We start from the raw sequence: 23,766 nt of genomic DNA on the forward strand, positions 1-23,766 counted from the left end.
GATGCGGCCCGATCCCAGGACCCTGGAATCATGACCTGAGCCGAAGGCAGAGGCTTTAACCCACTGAGCCACCCAGGGGCCCCTCATTTGTTCTTCTTAACAACCCTCTGAAGTGGCTTAGTAGTACCTTCACTTTACAAATATGAAACTGGACACAGAGAAGTTAAATAACTTGCCCAAGTCACAAAGTATAAGTGACAGATCCAAAGTTCAAATTCAGAATTTGTGATTTTACCCACTGTCATTAAAACCTTTAAAAGTGGGTACCCGGGTGGCTCTGCCTTCCACTCTGGTCATAATCCCAGGGTCCTGGGATCAAGTCCTGCTTCAGCTCCCTGCTCAGGAGGAAGTCTGCATCTCCCTCTGCCCCCACCCTGCTCATGTGTGCACTCCTTCTCTCTCTCAAAAATAAATAAAATCTTTAAAAAAAAAAAACACAAAACTTTAAAACTGGGGCACCTGGGTGGCTCAGTTAATTAAGCATCTGCCTTTGGCTTAGGTCATGATCCCAGGTTCCAGGGATAGAGCCCCAGGCCAAGCCTACCCCCAACCCAGCCCACCTCCCCAACCCCCACCCTATGGGCTCCCTGCTCAAGGGGAGTCTGCTTCTCCCTCTGCCTCTTCCCCCAACCTCATGCTCTCTTCTCTCACTTACTCCCGATCTTTCTAATTAAAAATGAATAAATCTGGGTGGCTCAGTCTTTAAGTGTCTGCCTTCAGCTCAGGTCGTGATCCCAGGGTGTCCCCTCTCTCACTGTATCTCTCTCTGTCAAATAAATAAATAGAATATTTTAAAAATAAAATAAAGTCTTAAAATAAAAATAAAATCTTAAATATATATATATATTTTTTAAATGAATAAATCTTGAAGAAAAAAAAAACCTTTAAACCTTCTTCTGACAAACAAATTTTGTAAATTCAACAAACTATGCCATTTGACAAAATGACCTTCATCAAACCCAACCAGAGTTATGGAGATACAAATTCTCCTCACACCATATATCTCACTTCAAACTTAGGTACATGGTTATTTTGTTTTCTGAGTTCCCTACAGGCCAAAGCCACAAGTTCCATGAGGCATACCCACAGCACCAAACTAGCACAACGCCTACACATGACACCTCACCCAAACTACTACTTGAAAGAAAAAAAGAGACAAATGAGCAGATCCAGGGATGAACGAATGCATTTTGTTACACTTCAAGCATCACTGTAGATAGAAATTTTGTTCATGTGTATGTGTATATACACACTAGTTACTTAAGTCAATGTAATAGCTATTCTTTTTTTTTTTTTTAAGATTGTATTTATTTATTTGAGAGAGAGCAAGCTAGAGAAAGAGGAAGAAGCAGTCTCCCCACAGAGCAGGGAGCCCAATGAGGGACTCTATCCTAGGACCCTGGGATCATGACCTGGGCCAACAGTAGATGCTTAACCGACTGAGCCACCCAAGTGCCCCTGGGCTATTCTGATTAATAAGCTACCAAACTGTTATGGAACACATCAAATCTCTGTCACTATGAGAATATATAAAATATTTAGCTTGTTTATACAGCAAGCATTATATGCTTTGCTTTTTAAAATATTGTCTCATATAAACCAGATAGCATTGCTCTAAAAGAAGTACAATTATCATCCCAGAGCTAATAAATGGTTTATACACAGGCCTCTCTGAAGCCATACACTGAGCTCCTATCCATCATGCCAAGAAATCTGATAAGTAGTTCTAAAGTTATCTGAAAGGAAAACAGGATTTTGCTGGACAAATTAAAGCTGTGGGATTGGTACAGGAACATAGGTATATGTTCCTGTGCCACAGATATAGATCGATAGAGAGAGATCAATAGAATATAATAAAGAATACAAACACAAATTTCTTTATATATAGGAATTTATGATTCAGTTACATTTTTCAATTGGAGAAAGAAAAATAAATTATTTAATAAATGTTACCAAGTTAATCGGTTTTCTATTGGGACAAAAATAAAATCAAACCCATATACAAATTTTGATATAAATTAAGTATACACACATGTATACACACATAAGAGATGAATGAATGTATGGAGAATATTTTTTTTATAATCTTGAAATAGGAACAATCTTTCTAAGACAAAACCCACAAAACATAAAGAATGAAAAATTTGGTTACATGAAATTTTTAAACTTCCAAGACAAGCATATGACTAGGAGAAAATATTTAAGGCTCCTTTACCAGACAAAAAATTACTATCCATAATAAGTAAAGAAATCTCACAGGGCAATAAGAAAGAGACAACCAAAAAGCTCAATAAAGGATGTGAAAATACAGTTCACTGAAGAAGAAATCCAACAGCCAATAAACTTGGAAATATGCACTGAAAAGGAGGGGCACCTGGGTGGCTCAGTGGGTTAAGCCTCTGCCTTCAGCTCAGGTCGTGGTCTCAGGGGCCTGGAATCGAGCCCCGCATTTGGCTCTCTGCTCAGCGGGGAGTTGCTTCTCCCTCTCTCTCTGCCTTGTGATCTCTGTCTGTCAAATAAATAAATAAATAAAATCTTTAAAAAAAAAAAAAAAAAAAGATGGGGAGGCACCTGGGTGGCTCAGTTGGTTAAGTGCCCAAATCTTGATCTCAGCTCAGGTCTTGAGCTCAGGGTCCTGAGTTCAAGCCCTATGTTGGACTTCACACTGGGGGGTGGAGTCCACTTAAAAAAAAAAAAATGCACCTAAAAAGTAGTAGTATTTTGTCCATATGACTGACAAAAATGTACAAGACTGATAATGTCCATACTTGGCAGAGATGCTGGAAAGTGAACATATACCTTTGTTACAGTCTATTTAGAAGTCAGCCTTACAGTATCTATTTTAAAAATTAAATGTATATACATTGACACAGTAATAGTACTTCTAGGATTCTATGCTACTATAATATCTATATACATATACATTATGGAACATATTATTTTAGAAAAAAATTAGAAACTACCTAAATGATCTTCTATACAGAAATAGTAAATAAATGATACAGTTACATTACCCAATTCCCTTCAGTCATTACATAAAGAATAAAGCAAAGAGTGGAAATATCTCTAAGATATATTAAATGAAAAGCCTCATCGTAGGAAAGGTGTATGTATATACTTATTAAAAACTCTACCACAGTTTTCTTCTGAGAAGGAGAAGGGAGGGAATGGTAAAGGAAAGACCATGTTTTGACTTCTGCATCATTTAGATCTTTCATAATAGAATGCTTTTATGTATTATTTGTATAATGTAAAAAAGAATGAACAATTAGAACAGTATAAAAAAAAGGTTAAAGTATTACTTCAAAATAAGCAGATTCAATAGGAAAAAAAAACTCCTGCACAGTAAAGTAACATGACTTTTCAGCTGAATTTATTTCATATCCCAGTTACCTCCATGTCCAGGATAACCAAATAGCACTTTCAGTCCCTAGATAAGTTTTTTTAAAAACTCTTTATTTAGGAGGGAGACAAACCATAAGTGACTCTTAATCTCACAAAACAAACTGAGGGTTGATAGGGGGAGGGGGTTGGGAGAGGGGGGTGGGGTTATGGATATTGGGGAGGGTATGTGCTATGGTGAGTGCTGTGAAGTGTGTAAACCTGGCGATTCGCAGGGGATATTTTTATCCCCTGGGGATAAAAATATATGTTTATAAAGCTGTAAAAAAAAAAAAAAAGAAAAAGAAAAAAGAAAGGATGAATACCCAAGTTTTGTAGCAACATGGACGGGACTGGAAGAGATTATGCTGAGTGAAATAAGTCAAGCAGAGAGAGTCAATTATCATATGGTTTCACTTATTTGTGGAGCATAACAAATAGCATGGAGGACAAGGGGAGATGAAGAGGAGAAGGGAGTTGAGGGAAATTGGAAGGGGAGGTGAACCATGAGAGACTATGGACTCTGAAAAACGATCTGAGAATTTTGAAGGGGTGGGGGGTGGGAGGTTGGGGGCACCAGGTGGTGGGTATTGTAGAGGGCACGGATTGCATGGAGCACTGGGTGTGGTGCAAAAATAATGAATACTGTTATGCTGAAAAAATAAAAAATTAATTAAAAAAAAAAACTCTTTATTTAGAAATAATTTTAAACTTAAAGACGTTACCAGAATACGAACAGTAAAAAGAACACCTATCTGCCATTTAACCAGATTCCTCTATTATTTACACTTTGCCCTGTTTACTTAATAATCTACTCTCCCCTCTCCTCCCACCTCCCTTCTCCTTCTTTTCTACCTAGCTACTTAGCTACCATTTCTCTGAACCATTTGAAAGTAAATTACATATATTGTGGCCCCTTGCCTGTGAATCTTTAGGGTATATTTCCTAAAAATAAGGATAATCTCTTATACAACCAGCATACAGTTATTCACTTCAATTAATTTAACTACCTAAAACTACTGTCCATATTCCAATTTTGTCAACTGACCCAACAATTTTCCTTTCTGGCATTTTTCCCCTGTAGTACACGGTCTATGTTAACAGTCATGTCTCCTTCACCCCCTTTAATCTGGAACATTCTCACAGTCTTTGTCCTTTACGACACTGCTATTTTTGGAGTACAGTGCTCCTCTCTTTTTTTTTTTTTTTGTAAATAGAATCTTCATTTAAAGTTTCTCTGAGGGGCACCTGGATGGCTCAGTCGGTTAAGTGTCTGCCTTTGGCTCAGGTCATGATCCCAGAGTCCTGGAACTGAGCCTTGCATTGGGCTCCCTGCTCCTCAGGGGAGTCTGCATCTCCCTCTGCCTCTGCCCCTCCCCCTGCTCTCTCTCTTTGTAAATGAATAAATAAAACCTTTTCAAAGATAAAAATAAAAAAGATGAAGTTTCTCTGATGTTTCCCCATGATTAGACCCAGGTTAGGCTACTAGAAAAAGGACACCGTGTCCCTTGTCAGGTCATTTGTATCTAGAGGCACAGATGTTCATCTGCCTTCACTGGTGATATTAATTTTGATCACCTGACCAACCTGTTGTCTGATATCTCCACTGCCAGTTACTATTTTGTCTTCCAGTTAAAAAGGAGTTGTGGTGAGACAGTGTCAGACCGTGTAAATAGGGGTGCTCGGGTGGCTCAGTCATCTGAACATCCCACTCTTGGTTTTTAGCTCAGGTCATGATCTCAGTATTGTGAGATCAAGCCCAGCACTGGGCTCTGTGCTCAGGGGACGAGACTGCTTAAGATTCTCTCTCTCTATCTCTCTCGCTCCCTCCCCTCAATTATGCTTGCATGCACATGCTCTCTCTGCCCCAAATGTTTAAAAAAAAAAAGGACCATGTAAATATTCTCCTTATCCAAATTTGCCCCTAGATTCAGCACCTACAGTGCTGGTTGCCTGACTCAATCTTTACTATGGTAGCTAAAGACTGATTTTCCAACTCCAGCACTCCCTCCTTCTACTGAAAGTGCAAGCCCCCCCATTTATCTACCTAGTTCGTTATTATTAATACGGGCTCAAGGAGTCCTATTACTTAAAATGGCTTGTACACATCACTGCCACTAATTATTTTTGTCCTCAAATTGTCCCAAATCTGGCCTAGGCAGCATTTAAACGTCTTACTCTTTATCTCCTCTGAGCATATTCTAATACTCGGAACTTGTTTGCTATGAGAATTCTGTTTTGCCAAGGAATCTTACAAGGTTAAGGCACATCTAAACTTTAGCTATAATATTCAGTTATTTTTCTGATTGTCCTAATGAAAACTGAGGTATGCAGCCACCGACTTACATACTAATGTACATTACAAAATGGACTTTATTACCATGAGAATATTAAAGGTCTGCCTGATTTGCCACCACTTGAAGCTGTTTCTTGCCAATTCTTAGCTGTTTACTCATTACTCTAAATACTTAAAGGGGAAGCTAGAGAACTGTCGGCATTTCTATCAGAATAATAGACCTCTAAACTATAAAACTAAGTCTCCTTAAGTCATTTCTTTTTAATTAACGGAGAGCTATCTATAGTGAAAACTGGCAAAAATGTACAGTCAATCTGAAAACAAAAAATTAAGAGGCTGAGAAACAGAGACAACGGAAGAAATCAATCATAACAGAGTTTTGCTTGGGTCATAACAGACATTCGAGAAAATTCAATACACTTCAGGGAGAGGAGCTCCTGAGAGCCTTACAGATTTGCAGCTGTAGAGGAAGTGGACTGACTCTGGGTGAACATTAAGCTATCCAAACCAAGATACACCTGTATCTGTACAAGAGCCAGAAGGCTAAGGCCATTTTCCTGTCCCCTTCTGACCTTTTCTGCTGTCAAACAAAAGTGAGGAAGCTGAGGTAATTTTTTAAGTAGGCTCCACATCTAGCATGGAGCCCACTGCAGGACTTGAACTCATGACTCTAGATCAAGACCCAAGCTGAGATCAAGAGCCAGATGCTCAACTGACTGAGCCACCCAAGCATCCTGGAAGCTGAGGTCGTTTCAAAAGCAATGCTCCAGAGTCCATTTTCCAGCTTCCTGTGTATAAAAAGCAGTGGCAAACAAAGCTTCTGGATTCTGGATTCTTGATCCCTGAATGACAGCTACTGCAAAGTGCCATGAACATTTAGCTCTAGAATCTTCAGCCAAGGAGTGTAAGCACCCCCCCTTAGTGAGTCTGGTTAGGGCTGAAGGTCATTCCTGGAGGCTCAGCCTAGAGCTCCTCCTTCGGGCCCTCTGCACAGTTTGTGAACACCTACTTCCCCTCTTAAACTCATGTTACTTAAATGACCCACAGCAGTTTCTGCTTCCTGTACTGTCAACCTGATGGGGACAGATGACACAGAGAAAATAAACAAGATGACACAGACTCTGATCATATCAAAGAGGAAATACACAGGATGCATAACAGAGAAAAGAGAGAGGCTGCTTTGAAGACAGAACCTCAGGAAAGCCGCGCTAGCAACCTCATCTTTAAAGTGAGCGTGGAAAGTTAAGAAGGAGGCGGTCCTATGAAGGGCCGGCTGAAGCTTGCCAGGCTGGGGAAACTCGCAAGAGCACGATGGGAAAGAACGGGCTCGTTCAGGAGATCTACTGGAAGACGGGCGGGCAGAACAGCAGGTGAGCCAGAGGAAGGCGAAAGCCTGACCACATAGACCACAGGAAGGAGCATGCATTGTATTCTCTCTTTTTTTTTTTTTTTTAAAGATTTTATTCATTTAGGGGCACCTGGGTGGCTCAGTGGGTTAAAGCCTCTGCCTTCAGCTCAGGTCATAATCCCAGGGTCCTGGGATCAGCCCCGCATAGCACTGGGCTCTCTGCTCGGCAAGGAGCCTGCTTCCTCCCCTCTCTCTGCCTGCCTCTCTGCCTACTTGTGATCTCTGTCTGTCAAATAAATGAATAAAATCTTTAAAAAAAAAGATTTTATTCATTTATTTGACAGAGAGAATGGGCACAAGTAGGCAGAGCAGCAGGCAGAGAGAGAGGGGGAAGCATTGTATTCTAACCATTCTAGAAAGCCACGGAAGTCTTAAGCAAGGTAGTAACATGTAATAATGTTTGTGAGTGAGTATGAGGGCTGCAGAGGGGAGCAGGCTGCAGAAGGCGGAAGGAGCAGGCAGACCAGTTAGGATGCTGTCCAAGTGGCGAAGGCATGAGAGAGTGGTGATGTGCACAGAGAGAAGGGGCCGGCCTGCAGTAAGGAGCCATGTTCTGGAGCTAGATTAGACAGGACTAGCTGACAGAAATGTGGAAATAAAAGAAGGGGAAAGTGGGGGGAACAGAGATGGGGAATCATGGATGAAGCACAGGGAGGGCTGCTTTGGCTGGACAATGGTGTTTTAAATTGTTCCCCCAAAGCCTTGTGTTTGCTCTTGAAGTAATTACAAAAAAGACGATTGTCTCCACATTGCCACAATTGAAATGGAATGCTTTGTGATCTTTAATAAAGAGACAGGAGTTCATTTAAGCATGTCACATGTCCGAGAGGAGCCTAATCTTCTGTCCTGTGAAAACTGCTCCCAGACATGCAGACCCTAAGTGTGGACTGAGACTGGGCTTGTGTGTTTCAAAAACACACTTGCTTAAATTCAAATGTAACCTCCTCCTCTGCAAACTACAAAGGGAGGTAAGAACATGTAAGCCTTTAGAAGAAGGAAATGATTCTTTTAAGCTAGTAGCTTTACTTTTTAAAATGCCAAATATAATTAGACACATTTTTATCTGTGGAGCCTCATGTCTTAGTAAAGTCTTCTCAACTATTTATGAGATTAGAGTAGACGTGCTTTATGTTTGATGGAATTCCACAAACCTCAATGTTTTCTATTTGGAAAAGCTGTAAGAAATACTCCCCCCCACCACACACACACGCTATTATTACTAAATCAGCAAATTGTTAGAAATGTGACCAGCTCCAGCTTCTAAAAGCATTAAGTGTATGAATAAATGACAGTCATCCTCATTTTGTGAGCGCTCCCTATCTTCCCCTCGCCGGACTGCATGTGATATTTCACTTGGGCTCACTGTGGGAGCAGGAAACTATGGCTCCAAGTGCTTTGCCCTTGGTTACCCAGCTTGAGCCAGTTCTCCAGAAGGATATTTACCGCTGCTGGCATTTTAAAATAAAAACAAGACAAAACCTTCTCTCCCAAAACGAAATCTTCCGGACGCCTGGGTGGCTCGGTGGGTGGGTATCTGCTTAGGGCTAGGGTCATGATCTCAGAGTCCTCAGATGGAGTCCCACATCAGGCTCCCTGCTCAGCAGGAAGCCGGCTTCTCCCTCTGCCTGCTGTGTGCGCGCACGCGCGCGCTCTCTCTCTCTCTCTGACAAATAAATAAATAAAATCTTTAAAAAAAAAAAAACCTAAATCTTCAAATTAATATCAGTAAATGAATTTTTAATTTCAAGATGTTCAATATAGCTAGTTGCTGTATTTGATACCATCTCACCATGAGTCCTTCCTGCTCTATAAAATTCGACCCATTGGCATGTAGGGCTAAAAAATGAAATCTATACATAGTTGCTATTCAAATTAATGCCTGCAACTAAGTGTGTATAGTACAGCGGACACTGGGTGTGGGGTGCCAGGGTGCACCCAGCACCCCTGTTGGGTAGGTATTAGAATCCCCCTTTGACTGAAGAGAAACTGAAGCTCACAGAGTATCAGATTAAGTAACTTGCCCAAGATCACACTGCCAGCCAGCGGCAGAACCCTCTCGGATGGGGTCTGCTAACCCACAAGCCCACCTATATTCTTTCCCCTCTCTCTCACATGCCTTCCAAGACAGATCTGAAATTCATGGACACCTAAAAAGAGCCTGATTTCATTTGATTCTTTGTCCCACTTGAGACTTCAGCTATGGAGGCTGTCCCTTTCATTCAACTGCTAAATGGCTTAGAAATGCAACTGCTTGTTCATTCCTCTAGCAGGAGCTAAATGCATTGGATAAATAGCATCTGCCTTGGGGAATGAACTAGAAAATCAGGAAAAAATACACATCTGTTTTCCTGCAAACAGGACAAATTCGTCATTTGGAAAGGGGTAATTCATGCAGCCCTCAAACCTCTCTTCTGATGATGTCACAGTGTAAAAGCCTAGTTAAGTGCTGACCAAAATGTACCCTTTTAGGGGTGCCTGAGTGGCTCAGTTGGTTAAGTGTCTGCCTTCAGCCCAGTTCATGATCCTGGAGTCCTGGGATGGAGCCCTGAGTCCCACACTGGGCTCCATGCTCAGCAGTAAATCTGCTTCTCCCTCAGCCTCTGCCCCTCCCGCTAGCTTGTTCCCTCTCTCTCTTTCTCTCTCTCTTTCTAAAATAAATAAAATCTTAAAAAAAAAAAAAAAATGCACCCGGTTCTCCAGTCCTGTTTTTTGATGCCTAGCACTTTTGCATTATCCCTATCATACATTCTGGCATCTCATTTTTATTTCTGCCTGAGAAATTTTATTTTCTTCTGGTGATTTTAAACTGTTCAATTATTTTAAGTGTTAAAAGTGTATGAATGTGAGAGCAAATGGGTACAAGGAATTTTTATGGGGTGATGGAAATGTTCTTAAACTGGATTGTGGAGGGGGGCAAAATGAATGAAGGGGGTCGAAAGGTACATACTTCCAATAAAAAAAAAAATTAGTCTTGGGGATGTGAGGTACAGCATGGTGACTATGGCTAATAATAATATATTCCATATTTGAAAGTTGCTAAGAAGATAGATCTTAAAGGTTCTCAAAGCAAGAAAAAAAATGTCACTAATAAATGGTGACATATGTTAACCATGTTGGTTGTGGCGATCATTCTGCAATATTTACACATATCAAATCATTATGCTGTATACTTAAAACGAATATAAATATTTATGTTAATTATACCTCGATTCCAAAAAAAAAAACTGGATGGTGGCGTGCACAATTCTGTAAACTTACTAACAATCACTGAATTGCGCACTTAAAAGGAGTCAGTTTTATGGTATGTATTTACACCTCAATAAGGCTATTTTGTTTTTCAAGTGCATTGAAATCAGGCCAATAGATTGTGGAGGCAAATTCTCCTTCCTGGTTAAGATAAAAATACCGCATTGTTAGAAATCCCTAAAGGGAGTTCCTTTTTTCTCTCCACTGGAAAGAAAAACCACGCTTTCCTTTTGGAACAAAGGGATGGCTCAGTCCCATCCCTGCTAGGTGTCATGGCATGTGTACCAAAACAGAGGTATTTCTCCTTCTGGCCCCCAAAAATGCTACATAGTTATTGAGCACCTGGCGGGGAGGGAAGGAGGAAATAGCTAGAAAGGCTGGAGGAGAGGTGCCCACAGGTCTTAACCAATAAAGAACTGGCCAGGTGAGGGAACAGCATCTTTAAAGCAGGGACGGACCTTTTGGGAGGTGGGGAGTGCAGGGGTAGATACAGGCACTTTCATACCATTAATCTTGTTGGGAAAGCAAACTTCTGGGAGCCACTCCAGACCTACTCAACAGGACTAGTTCGGAGGGGCCTAGGAATGTGCATCTTAATGAGTCACCCATTCCCCTAACCTGGGGATCTATGTGCACTAAAGTGTGAGAACCGTGAACTAGGTCCTAAGGAAGGCCCTATATACCATGCTAAGGGGTCTGCATAATATCTCAACGGCAATGAGAAGCTGTGAACAGATTTGAAACAGGACTTGAACCTTAGGAAGAGCAGGCTGGCATGGCACATTGCCGTGGGGTTGACCAAGCACCCTAGAACCTCCTCCAGGGCCAGGAGTGCACACACACTGTCACCTCCTATACTTTTTAACCTCTTACGCTAAGTAACTGAACACAATCACACCTTTTACAAGTCAGTCTCCTGTTAACATTGAGGTGCTACATGAAAACTGCACAGAATGTTATGACATTCACTAATATTAAAGAGGGGACTGCCCCGCACAGCAAAATGCTTGGAAAAACCAAAGGTTACGTACCATTTATGCGTTGATGGGGAAATGCCATTTTCAAAATATAACTGATACTGCCAAACGCCTTCCTGACAAATATTAACACGGTTCTGCACTGAACCCCTGCTGACCACTCTCTTCTGTGGTAAGTGGTTTCTGCTCCCACCTCAGGAAAGGAAAGTGTGAAGACTATTAACTCCAGAATTGAGCCAGCTGGAGTCTTGGGATTAGTCTGAGAGCTAACTGCATCTATCCTAAAGGGATCCACCTGCTGGACGGAAGTTGCCCTGGATCCTGGAGAGGCCGACCTTCACATAGCCAGTTCCTCATCCCGTTGGGAGAACAATGTCAAGCATCCGCCTGTGTGGTCTCAAACAGGATGGAGCCAAGAGCCAAATTTTACACCCCAAAAGCGAAGCACTTTATAGGGCTTTACTCCCCACAAGAGCCCATTGAAGTAGGTTCTGTTCTCTTCACTTTACAGATGAAACTGAAACTTAATTTATCCAAGGTTGTACATGGAGGAACAGGGGTTCAAAGCCATGTCCATCTAACTCTAGAATTTGTACCATATCACCTCGTGGGATGTGTCAAACAGATTTCTATTTTTTTTTGTAATTTTTGATGCCTATATGAGTATTAAGGAAATAAGCAATTTTTTAAAAAGATTTTATTTATTTATTTGACAGAGGGATAGAAAGCACAAGTAGGCAGAGTGGCAGGCAGAGGGAGAGGGAGAGGCAGGCTCCCCACTCAGCAGGGAGCCCGATGCGGGACTCGATCCCAGGACCCAGGGATCATGACCTGAGCCAAAGGCAGCTGCCTAACCAACTGAGCCAGCCAGGCACCCCAAGGAAATAAGCACTTTGAATTCACAAGGCTTACAACATGTTATAAACAAACTTACACATAGCCCCTAAAATCGTCCAGCACAAGGGTCAGCAACTGTTTTCCATAAAGAATTGGTAAATACTGGGAAGCCTGGGTGGCTCGGTGGGATAAGCGTCTGCCTGCTGCTCCCCTACTTGTGCTCTCTCCTCTCTCTCTGACAAATAAATAAATAATATCTTAAAAAAAAAAAAGAGTTGATAAATATTTAGGCCCTGTGGGCCATATAGTTTGTGTCCCAACTACTCAGCTCCACAGTTACAGCGTGAAAGCAGTCACAGGTAACACCTAAATAAACAGGCATGGCTGTCTGTTTATTGTCTGTCCCAATAAAAACTTTTATTTTATGCTCTGGGGCACCTGGATGGCACAATTGGTTAAGTGTCTGACTGTTTATTTTGGCTCAGGTCAGGGATATGGGATTGAGCCTTAAGTCAGGCTCCACACTCAGTGGAGAGTCTGCTTGGGATTCTCTCTCCCTCTCCCTCTGCCCCTCCACGTTCTTTGTCTCACTCTTAATCTCTCTCTGTTCCTCTAAAACAAAACAACAACAACAACAACTTTATTTACAAAAACAGGCAGGAAGGGGGCAGAATGCATTTGTCCTTCTGACAAAGTCTACCACCCCCCACCCCGACCTCTGCATCCTACTGAATGCAGAGTTAGAGCACTTGACTTCTTTTTTTTTTTCTTTTTTTTTTTTTTAAAGATTTTATTTTTATTTATTTGACAGAGAGATCACAAGCAGGCAGAGAGGCAGGCAGAGAGAGAGGAGGAAGCAGGCTCCCCGCTGAGCAGAGAGCCCGACGCGGGGCTCAATCCCAGGACTCTGAGATAATGACCTGAGCCGAAGGCAGCGGCTTAACCCACTGAGCCACCCAGGCGCCCAAGAGCACTTGACTTCTAATGCCAATTCTGTGCCCAAGGGAGTTGAGTAACCCTGGGCCAGTCACTGCCTTTTTCTCAGACGTGTGCTTACACAGAATTTCCTTCTCAATTGGCTGCAAAAATAAGGCAAAACTATAGTTGAACACACTAAAACATTTGCTGCAGATTCTTCATCAAACCCATAAATAATAAAGAGTGGCAGCAAGATCTTAAGGTAGAAGCAGATGGAAAAAAAGAACTGCCATTTTTGGAGCAATTCTGTATGCCAAGGGCTTTGTCAAGTAGACTCTTATTTTACCCTCATCAGCAGCCTTATAGGGTAGATATCATTATTCCCATTTTATAAACGAAGAGCATCAGTCAGGTTCAATAGCATGCCAGGTCACACAGCAAATGGGAAGCCAAGATCTGAACCCAAGCTGGCCCTCTTCAGAAGCTCAATACCACTCTGCACAGGGAACGGCTGCTCTTGGGCAATGAGCACCCGTCAATGATTCTGCACAGATGATGAATCATGAGTGCTTCCGGGAGAGGTTTTGGAGTCAGGCCCCACTCCCCTCTCTTCAGGAATCTCCCACTCAGTCATCTGTCCTACCCACCTCCTTTTGAATAGATCACACCCCATTTGGCCTGACAATGCGAGAATCTGAGGTTTGTTTCCTTTAGTTCTGAATATAAGGACCTGTGGCTGATGAACTGAAAAGAGACCAGGACCCCCAGAACTGGGACAGAGTGGTCTAGGGAAGCGGGGAGGGAGAAAAGGACTAAGGAGACACCCAGAGAAACCCGGACTGGTCCCGCTGACCACACCAGAGTGGTGGGTCATGTGCTTCTGCATCTCAGAACTTTTAAGAATCTATGTGATGAAACATAAGCCTAAGGAATTACTGAGGCTCGTCTGACTTGTCTGCCTCCTTAACTGCTGCATTGCAGTTGACAGACATTAGTTTAAAATTTCAGAAATGAGTTGGGAAAGGAGAAAGGGAAACTAAAACAGAATCATAGAATCATCATTACTTCCTTTACCGGAAGGGAGAGAGAGACAGACAGAGAAAGGGAAAAAGAGAGAGAAAGAGAGGGGAAGGAAGGAAGGAAGGAAGGGAAAAAAGAGAAGGAAAGACCTTCCCCAAATACAAAAGGACACATGTGTCAAAAAAGAAATTAGAAAAAAACCAAAGCCAGGCTCCTTAGCTGAGCACCGGAGGTCTATCAGAACCTGCTACCTAGGACTCCCCCACCTCAGCCACAGCTCTTGCACACCCTCTGCTTCGCCACAATGGCCTCCGTCATGCTTCGTCCGTGCCCGAGCATGTTTCCTCTGCTGCTCCCTCTGCTTGAAGGAATAAAGGTGTGATCCATTCCACTGCCTCCTGCTGAAATCCATCCCCACCATCCAGATCAAAAGCCACTGTCTAGATCACAGATGTCAAAGTTCAAAAGAACCTCAGAAACAGATGGTCAGTGCCCACTCTTTCCATTACCCATGAGGAAATCGAAGCCCAAAAGGCTTAAGGGACTTGCTCTAAGTCACACAGCTGGGTAGCGCTAAATCACACAAAAACTTGATCAGGAAGCCGAGTCAGCTGACTTGCGGGTAGGGGCATGCGGTCCCCACGTTGTCCTGATGACTGTCCTGATGACTGCTCCTTCCTAGGAACGCCAGGGTGCTTATGCTGTCTGGACTCCCCCCTCCTTCAGGTCAGAGTTGTGTGCATGTGTCTGTATTCCTAAGCATCTGGTCTGTATTGTACCCATCGAGTTATCCCACTACTTAGCTACCCTGGCATATGGTCGGCCTCCAGTGGGCTGTAACAGTCATTGGACAAACAAAACACTGGAACACACCTGCCTCCCCACCTTGGGTCCCGTGTCCCTCCCATCAGCTTGCATACACTGCCAGAGAAAGGCCCCAGCCACCGGCTGATCTCTCCACACCTCTCCTCAGCTTAAACCCTTAAGTGCACACATGGCAGACTCGGACGGCCCTTCCTCCCCTTCCAGACTCCATCCCTGACACCCAGAGCACCACCAACTCCCCCCCACCTCTATATTTTATGCCATCGTTCCCTCTCCTTGGGACACACTTCAAGAGTTCCCCTCGTTCCCAACTTCTCTCCTACACAGCCAACCCCTATTCATCCTGTAAGATCCAGATTTTCTGAGAAGTGGCCTCCTCCAGGAAACCATCCCTGACTACCAATCCCCTCCTTCAGATGCAGTGCCCCCCTCTGTGTTCCCAAAACACCCTGGTCTCCCTCCTCTACAGTTCTCAGCACCGAGTATTACGTCCATTTGTCCACACACTGGCTCCCATTCCCCACTAGATCTTCACTTAGAGCTGGAACTGTGTTTGCCCCTACAGCACCTAACACAATATCCAACACATTAAATTAGACTGAATAATTCTTATTTACTAGTTGCAATCAGACCCAACAAATACATGTATGTGGCATTATTTCATTAAAATACTTTAGGGGCAGCTGGGCGGCCCAGTCAGGTGTCTGCCTTGGGCTCAGGTCATGATCCCAGGGTCCTGGGATCAAGTCCTGCATCAGGCTCTCTGCTTGGTGGGGAGCCTGCTTCTCCCTTTCCCTCTGCCCGTCTGTCTGCTTGTGCTCTCTCGCTCTCTCCTTCTCTCTCAAATAAATAAATAAAAATCTTAATAAATAAAATATTTTAAAATATGTAGGAGATATAGATGTGTGTGTGTGTGTGTACATACACACATGTCAGCATAATATCAGCCTTACCAAGGGGACACGTCCACAGATCTCGGCAAAGAAGCACTTACTACATACTGCGTCATGAACTGCCAGGCATCCAATACCCGAAAAATACCTTTGGAGAGGTGTGATGCCCGAACCAACACAGCCAACCGGTGAGTGTGTATGACCAATATCCACTAAGCATGTGAGTGGAAGAAGAGCTCCGACACAGTCAGGCACCAGCAGAAAGCTCTCCCCAGGAAGCCTCATGAGCCCCTGCGCAGTCTCCATGTATTCATCTTCTGGAATGTGAGCACACAGTGACTCCAGGAGACCCATGTGAGAAGGCCACTGGGGCACCCAAGACTTGGGGCTGGGGAGATGTCAACAGACGGTTAGGTGGAAACCATGAGCATCACAGAATTCAGGATATCAGATTCGCACTGTGGATAATTAGTAACAGCACCCCTGGGCACGGAACTAAGATAAGAAGGCAAATAGCTAACGCCAGGAAGATCTGAGATCTGCCTCGAGAGAGAGCATACCGCTGTGACTGGACTTGAAAGGAAGGAAGAGAGTATCCAAGTACGAAGGGAAGGGGAAGAGAAACTGAAGGCAAGCTTCCCTGAGAAGGTGGCATTCCAAGGATAGATGGCATCTCAGGAGACTCAAGAACGACCATCTCAGGAAAACTGCTGTTGGTTAACCTGAGCAGGAGTGAGAGGCTGATGGTATACACTGATGCTATTTTTTTTCCTCCCACTGACCTGCGGAACCAATTTACAAACACGCTTTCTTAACCCGGCCCAAACTCATGCCTTTATAAACAGAGCGTGTTCCCCTTGGTAAGGGAAGTCACAGTGAGCCACGAAGGGGAGCATATTGCATGCAAGGTCCTCCCCCACCCTCTGCACCTACTCCTCCTGTGTTAGCACCACACCCAGCCACACAAGGAACCCAGAATTATTACTAAGCAGCTCCCCACCCCTCCCATCCACCAACCCTCCAACTGGGGAAAAGGCCCCCAAGCCCGTCCTCCTCGAAGTCCTCCCTCACATCGAGCCTCGTCTCTGGAAGGCTGCGGCCTCTGCCCCACTTCAGTCCTCACCGCCTCCCACATTAACTGTTGCAACAGCCACTTTCCCTTCCTGCTGCCACCTCCACAATCTGGCTGCATCAACTTCATCACATTTATCTTCCTAAAATTAATAACCTTACCCCACTTGCCTAGCTAAAAACCCTCCCAGATTGCCATTTTTTAGGAGATTTAACCCAAACTCCTTAGCATGATGTTCCAGACCCTGTGCCACATGATCCAAGCTGGACTTCGCAGTCTCAGCCTTCACCGGCCCTCCCTTCCTGCTGACCCCAGGTGTGCTCTCATCCTCACCCACCTCAACTTCCACCAAGCCTGAGCCGTATCCTGTGCTCTGTCCAGCACAAGCCTGTTCACCATTCAAATATCACCTCTTCCTTAAAGTCCCCGCCAGCCCCTAAACGAGGGTGACATCTTTGTGTTGCACCCCTTGTCCTAGGGTAATTACTGAAAGCATCCATTTACTCTCATATGGGCCAGCTGTGGATGATAAATTACACGGCCCTTCTACCTAAAACCTACTTTGACCCAAAGATAGAACTAGTTACTTGTATAACTGGATCTTTTGCTAGAGTGTATGTTCCTCAAGGGCAGTTATGCTGTCTTATCTTAGTGTGCACTGAGTGTGTACTTCCAGCATCTACGGACTATTAGCACCTGTCAGGCGCTCAATGAACTGTGGTGGAATGAAAGAACAAATCTGATTCTTAAAAAAATGGTAGCAATCAGGACACCTGGGTGGCTCAGTCAGTTGAGCGCCTGCCTTCAGCTCAGGTCATGATCCCAGGCTCCTGGTATCAAGTCCCGAGTTGGCTCCCTGCTCACCAGAAAGCGTGCTTCTCCCTCTCCCTCTGCCCCTCTGCCTGCTTGTGCTTGCTTGCCTGCTCGTGCTCTCTCGCACTCTCTCTCATCAAATAAATAAGTAAATATTTAAAAAATAAATTACAGCAATCAATCTTATCTAAACTTCATCTTAAATTCCAATGGATAAATTTTCTAAATTAGAATTAGATCGGGGGTGCCTGATTTCAGCTCAGGTCATGATCTCAGGGTCCTAGGATTGAGACCAAGTCGGGCTCCATGCTCAGCAGGGCAGCAGGGCATCTGCTTGTCCCTTTTGCTCTCCCTCTGCACCCCCCCGCCCCCCAGCCACCTGTTGCCCTGTCCCTGCTTGTGTGTGCTTGCACACACTTGCACTCTCTCTCTCTCAAATAAATAAAATCTTTTAAAGAAAAAATTAGATCTAGGGACACCTGGGTGGTTCAGTCATTAAGTATCTGCCTCCAGCTCAGGTCATGATCCCAGGATTCTGGGATCGAGCCCTGCATGGAGCTCCCTCCTAGGCAGAAAGTCTGCTTCTTCCTCTCCCGCTTCCTCTGCCTATGTTCCCTCTCTCGCTATCTCTCTCTATCAAATAAATAAATAAAATCTTTAAAAAAAAATAGATCTGGGACGCCTGTGTGGCTCAGTTGGTTAAGCAGCTGCCTTCGGCTCAGGTCATGATCCCGGCGTCCTGGGATCGAGTCCCACATCAGGCTCCTTGCTCGTCAGAGAGCCTGCTTCTCCCTCTGCCTCTGCCTGCCATTCTGTCTGCCTGTGCTCGCTCTCTCTCCCTCTCTCTCTCTCTGACAAATAAATAAATAAAATCTTTAAAAAAAAAAATAGATCTAAGAAGAATCCACAGCCAAAAAAATTAAATTAAAATAATAAAAATTTTTAAATCCTGGGCCAAAAAGGCAGACCATGAAAGCATCTGCCACATGAGGTATTTCTTTCTCCAACTCAGTGTTTCTCAACTTTTTTCATTATTGCCCTCTAAGGAGCCTTATTAGACATTTTTCCCTAACCACACCTACCATGAAATTTTAAAAGCACTGAGAGATATATATATATATATGTGCTTTATACATCAAAAGGGCAAGCTTAGGGGCTCCTGGGTGGCTCAGTGGGTTAAGCCTCTGCCTTCGGCTCCGGTCATGATCCCAGTGTCCTGGGATCGAGCCCCGCATCGGGCTCTCTGCTTGGTGGGGAGCCTGCTTCCCCCTCTCTCTCTGCCTGCCTCTCTGCCTACTTGTGATCTCTCTCTCTGTGTCAAGTAAATAAAATCTTTAAAAAAAATAATAAAAATAAATAAATTAATTAAAGGGCAAGCTTAAAGTTTATTCTTTTTATTCAATAATGATTTGGAATAACAATAAATATTTTAAGTTAAATTAAAAAATTTTAAACTACTACCATTTAACTTTATATTTGCTGAGTAGCTTTTAATGTAATGTATCAAATTACACAGGGAACTTTCCCATTTCTACATAACAACAGCAATGTAACCAAATTTTTAAAAGACATTCAACACTGCTATTTTTTCAGCAAAGGTGAAACAACTGAAAAATTATCTTCTTAAAAGTTATATTTTAGAGATACCTAGGTGGCTCATTTGATTAGGCATCCAACTCTTGATCTCAGCTCCCCACGTTGGGCTCAAAAAAATTCTTATTTTTTTAAAAAGTTATTTTTTGGGGTGCCTGGCTAGCTCAGTTGGGAAAGCATGCAACTCCTGATCTGGTGGTTGTGAGTTCATGCCCCACATGAGATGTAGAAATTACGTAGATAAATAAATAAAAATTTAAAAAGTTACTTTTAGTGAATTTAACTTTTGTTTCATATGAGAACACAATTTTTAACTTAAATAGCTGCTAGATATTCACATCCTATCGATATTTTCTCTTTTCCGTACTTAACTGTATGTGGACTGAATAATAGGATTAAATAATAAAATATAAACTATTCCTATTTAATTCTCAAATACCAAGTCACACACAAAAACACTCAGGGCCAAACAAAAGCAACATCCACAAGGTAGCCAACGGGCAGCCTGCACATATGAGGAGGTCACCAAGAAAGAGATGACTTCAAGATCCAGTAACTGATAGGAAGTCCTTCAGTCCTAGCCATCTATTTGCCCTAGACTTATACATTGTGCATATCTCCCAAGAACCCAATGTCAACATTGCATACATAATCCCCTAGAAAACTCAATGAGAGAAATTTTTAATGTTAATAAGATATTGTTGACCAAGCTCTGAAGGGCTACAAAATCACTGCAATATCTAAGATGTTTCTGCCTCCCTCCCTTGCCACCCTTGAGGTTGCAAGCCCTACCTTCTATGTTCCCATATGTATCCTCCTAGCAACTAAACAGGAAAAAAATAAAAACAAAACAACAACAAACACCAGTTGACCCAGGAAAGCACCCCCTCTACCAGCTACTGTGACAGCTCCTCTACGACTCTCATGTCCTTAGAAACTCTGAAGAGAAGGAACTGCCATAGTATTAGCTTTTCTCCCAAAAAGCCCCCCCCAAAAAAGCATAGACTTCTAGAACTAGAAGAACATTTAGGGCTCATCCAGCCTCTCCTTCTTCAAATGAGGAAACTTAAGAGAACCCTAAGAGAATGAGAGACTTGCTCAATTAAATCACTAGTTATAGACAGAGACATGCTCTGTCAGGTTCACTGTTCTACCTGCAGGCAGGTGTTTGCACACGCCATGAATAAATGGCTACTAGACAAACTAGTGACAGAACGCCTGGTTCATTTAATCCCTAGTCTACTACTTTTCCAGCTAACACTGCTTTGTCACTTCTACTTCCCTAGCATATAAAATAATGGCCACAAAGACTATCAAGTGTATACTAAGTGTTTATAAAGTTCCCCAGCTGAAATAAGCCATTTTAGACTCACATGCCCAGTGAAACCGACAAACTGGGTCTTATTCACTCAAGGTGCAGTGCTTCAGCCCACTGAAAGATTAAGGACTTTCTACAAATAAGTCAAGAGTACTGAGTCCACAGTGCAGTACATGGTACTTGCTTACCCTGCCTTGGGCTCTCCTCTAGAGTTCTTGGACACGTGTCATATCTCCTTACCTAGCCAGAGAATCCTAGAGAGCTAAAACCATGTCTTCTCTTTCTAAAACACCTACAAAGAGCAAATGTTTCAGTACAGAGCAAATGTTCAATAAATGTTTGTGAAATTTCTACCAATAGAAATGGCATACCACAGAGGGACAAAAGAGAATTTGGCATGAACAAAATATTCTGTTTGTACTTTGCTCATCTCCTAGGACCAATGCAGTACCTTACATGTAACAGGAACCTAACAGTTACTGAATTTAATAAATGAAAGATATAGGGGCGCCTGGGTGGCTCAGTGGGTTAAAGCCTCTGCCTTCGGCTCAGGTCATGATCCCAGGGTCCTGGGATCGAGCCCCGCATCGGGCTCTCTGGTCAGCAGGGAGCCTGCTTCCTCCTCTCTCTCTCTCTCTCTCTCTGCCTGCCTCTCTGCCTACCTGTGATCTCTGTCTGTCAAATAAATAAATAAAATCTTTAAAAAAAAAAATGAAAGATATAGTAAACACTAAGAAGTCATTAAGCAACATCACTTATGCTTCTATTCATTCACTCAGCAAATGAATATTTACCAAGAATCTGTGTGCCAAGCTCTCTGCTGTTTAAAACCTAACTTGCTCCACAGACCTAGAGTCTTTCTCCCTAGCTAATGCCTCTCAACGCTTCAGCTCATCTTGCAGACAGTGGGTATGGCTAGGGTGGCCACAGGTCTGAATATGCCCAGGACAGTCCCAGTTTACATCTATTGTCCAAGCATTAATTATTCATAGCAACCCCTTTCTCACTCAACAATGCCCTGACATTATATAGCCATAAGAGTGCCAAATCTTTTTAGACAAGCAGACTAGGGATTCAAAAATTTTAATCCACATTTACTATGTACTGCCAGTCTTGTTTCCTCCTTTGTAATACCAGCATAACACTGATTAAACTAACTTATTGTACATAGGGAAGCAGCTGGGCACGGGCTGGAACATCAAACTGAAATCATACCGTAGAGAGTCTTGCATGCCAGACATATAAATACTTAATTTAATATACAACAGACAGCCATAAAAACTTTTGAGGAAAGGAGGGTATGTACAGTCAAAGCACGATTATAGAAAAGAACTAAGAAAGGAAGAAAGAAAAACAGAAGCCTCCAGGCCATACCAAAGGACAGGCTAAAGTTATAAATAAAGAAAGGTTGCCATGGATGAAAATCAAAACAAATACGCTATTTCATCATTTGCCTTCACGTGTAGTGTAAAAGTTTCAACAATAAAAAGATGCAACTTAGCAAGCTCAAGTTCATTGGTTTGTGGTGTTGGGGTCCTCATTGCAAGGGACGGGCTGTAAGGTTTTAAACAGCCTGACTTGCCCTCTTGCCTGTCAATCGAGTAAAGGAGCTGTCATTTGGTTTTTGTTTCGCTTTTATTTTAAGGGCTACATTGAAAAGACAGTATTCGTTGTCAGGAGTTTCCCAACATTAAGGAGATGGACAGGAATCTTCACCCGCCTCCTCCAGATCTTCCACTATTGCATCATTTGAAACTAAACCACCTCCAGCAGCGACTTGTAAAATTCAAGTCAGGTAAAATGGCAGCAGCAGCAACTGTGGGCGCTGCGGCGGCTGCTCCTGGGGCCGGCCTCAACTTCCAGCGCAAGAGGGAGCGTCTCTCCCGAGCTGCCAAGTGCTGAAAGGAACAGTCAATAATCAACAGGTCCAGCGCGCATCCCCAGGGTGCTCAGACCCCGCGCGCCGGCCGCTGGAGGAAGTGACTAATTACTTAAATGCAGTTGAGAAGTCAGGAGGCCGGAGTCGATTCTCCAAGCGCCTCCCCCCACCTCCGTCCACCACCGACACTGCGGACCTGCGTGAGAAAGGCCTGTGCCCTGCGGGCGGAGGAGAAAGCACCAATTCCCGGGCTGCTGCTCCAGTCCCCCAGCTCTCCAGCCCGCTCTGCAGCCCCTGCCCCGCCCGCTCGTGCAGACACCCCGGCTAGCCCCCTCCTGTCACCAACTGTAAGCCCTTCGGTTCTACCACCTGGAAACTTCCACAGAAGTGATAGTCCACACACCGCAGAGGGCCAGTGTCGGGACCTCAGGGTCAGAGCTCAAAAAGCCCGGCGCTCCTGAAGAAGCTCAGAACAGCGCAGTGCTCCGTCCCGCGCTCCCGCGCGCTCGCACCCATCCACCCGCGGCCCCGACGTGGTGTCTTTTATCGCCACGACCCCACGGCGGCGGCGCCCCGAACCTCCGCGGCGCCTCCGCTCCGAGCGCCCTTCACACTCGCGTCGGGACAGACCTCCCAGGCCGGGTGCCCCCACCCGCAGCCCCTGCCCTAGCCCCTTCCTCCGAGGGGAGGCTGCCTGTCCCGAACTGGGGACCAAGGGGGCGGGACCTTGGCCGTCCCTGATCGGCTCGCTCATCCCTCCCGGACTCCAGAGACAGTGCCCGCACCCCCACCAGCCAGTACCTCGTCCGCCTCCAGGTCGGCTCCGTTGCCTACGAGCGCCATGTTCCTCCTCAGACTGCCGCCACCCAAAAACCAAACAGGGAGCTCAGGACCCGCTCCGTTTCTCGGCTCCCGGCTCAGCCCAGCGCCAGTGAGAGAGGAAGGGGGCGGCCCCGCGCTCAGGCCGGGGCCCGGGCGGGGCCAGCGCGCAGCGGGGCGAGTGCTTTCCCCGCCCCCGGCGCCCGCGGACCCGCAGAGCATCCATTTCCCCAGCGGGCGCGGAGCGGCCCGCCTGGCCGCAAGCTCCGCCCCCCCGCCGGCCTCGCCCCGCCCTCCCACGCGGCTCAAACTGAAGAGCCAACCAGGTTCCCGCAACGCGTCTCCGTCCGCAGCCGGCATCGGCCTCGGACCCCCATGTGGGCGGGGTCAGCTGTGGGCGGGGTCATCTCCTGGAAGGAGTCATCTCCCGGGCCGGGACTTTGGCCCCCCTTCTGAGAGAGTACTTGAGGG

At 44.5% G+C, this 23,766-nt stretch overlaps 1 protein-coding gene and 1 long non-coding RNA gene across 2 annotated transcripts in view; both read right to left on the reverse strand.

The window, feature by feature from the left end:
• Positions 1-23,535, reverse strand: part of TTC39B (tetratricopeptide repeat domain 39B) — a 127,710-nt gene extending 104,175 nt beyond the window's left edge. The window contains exon 1 of the mRNA XM_047699404.1: positions 23,278-23,535. Within this exon, the coding sequence (XP_047555360.1) occupies positions 23,278-23,517 (240 nt within the window). The 5' untranslated portion in view covers positions 23,518-23,535. The remainder of the gene's footprint in view (positions 1-23,277) is intronic.
• Positions 22,214-22,839, reverse strand: LOC125083249 (uncharacterized). Its single transcript, XR_007122221.1, has 2 exons — positions 22,589-22,839; positions 22,214-22,495 (listed from the first exon to the last, which is right to left on the reverse strand). It is a non-coding gene; the product is annotated as an uncharacterized LOC125083249 (long non-coding RNA).
• Positions 23,536-23,766: the final 231 nt, after the last annotated feature.

The sequence above is a fragment of the Lutra lutra genome, chromosome 13 (assembly GCF_902655055.1).
Source record: "Lutra lutra chromosome 13, mLutLut1.2, whole genome shotgun sequence".
NCBI lineage: Eukaryota > Metazoa > Chordata > Mammalia > Carnivora > Mustelidae > Lutra > Lutra lutra.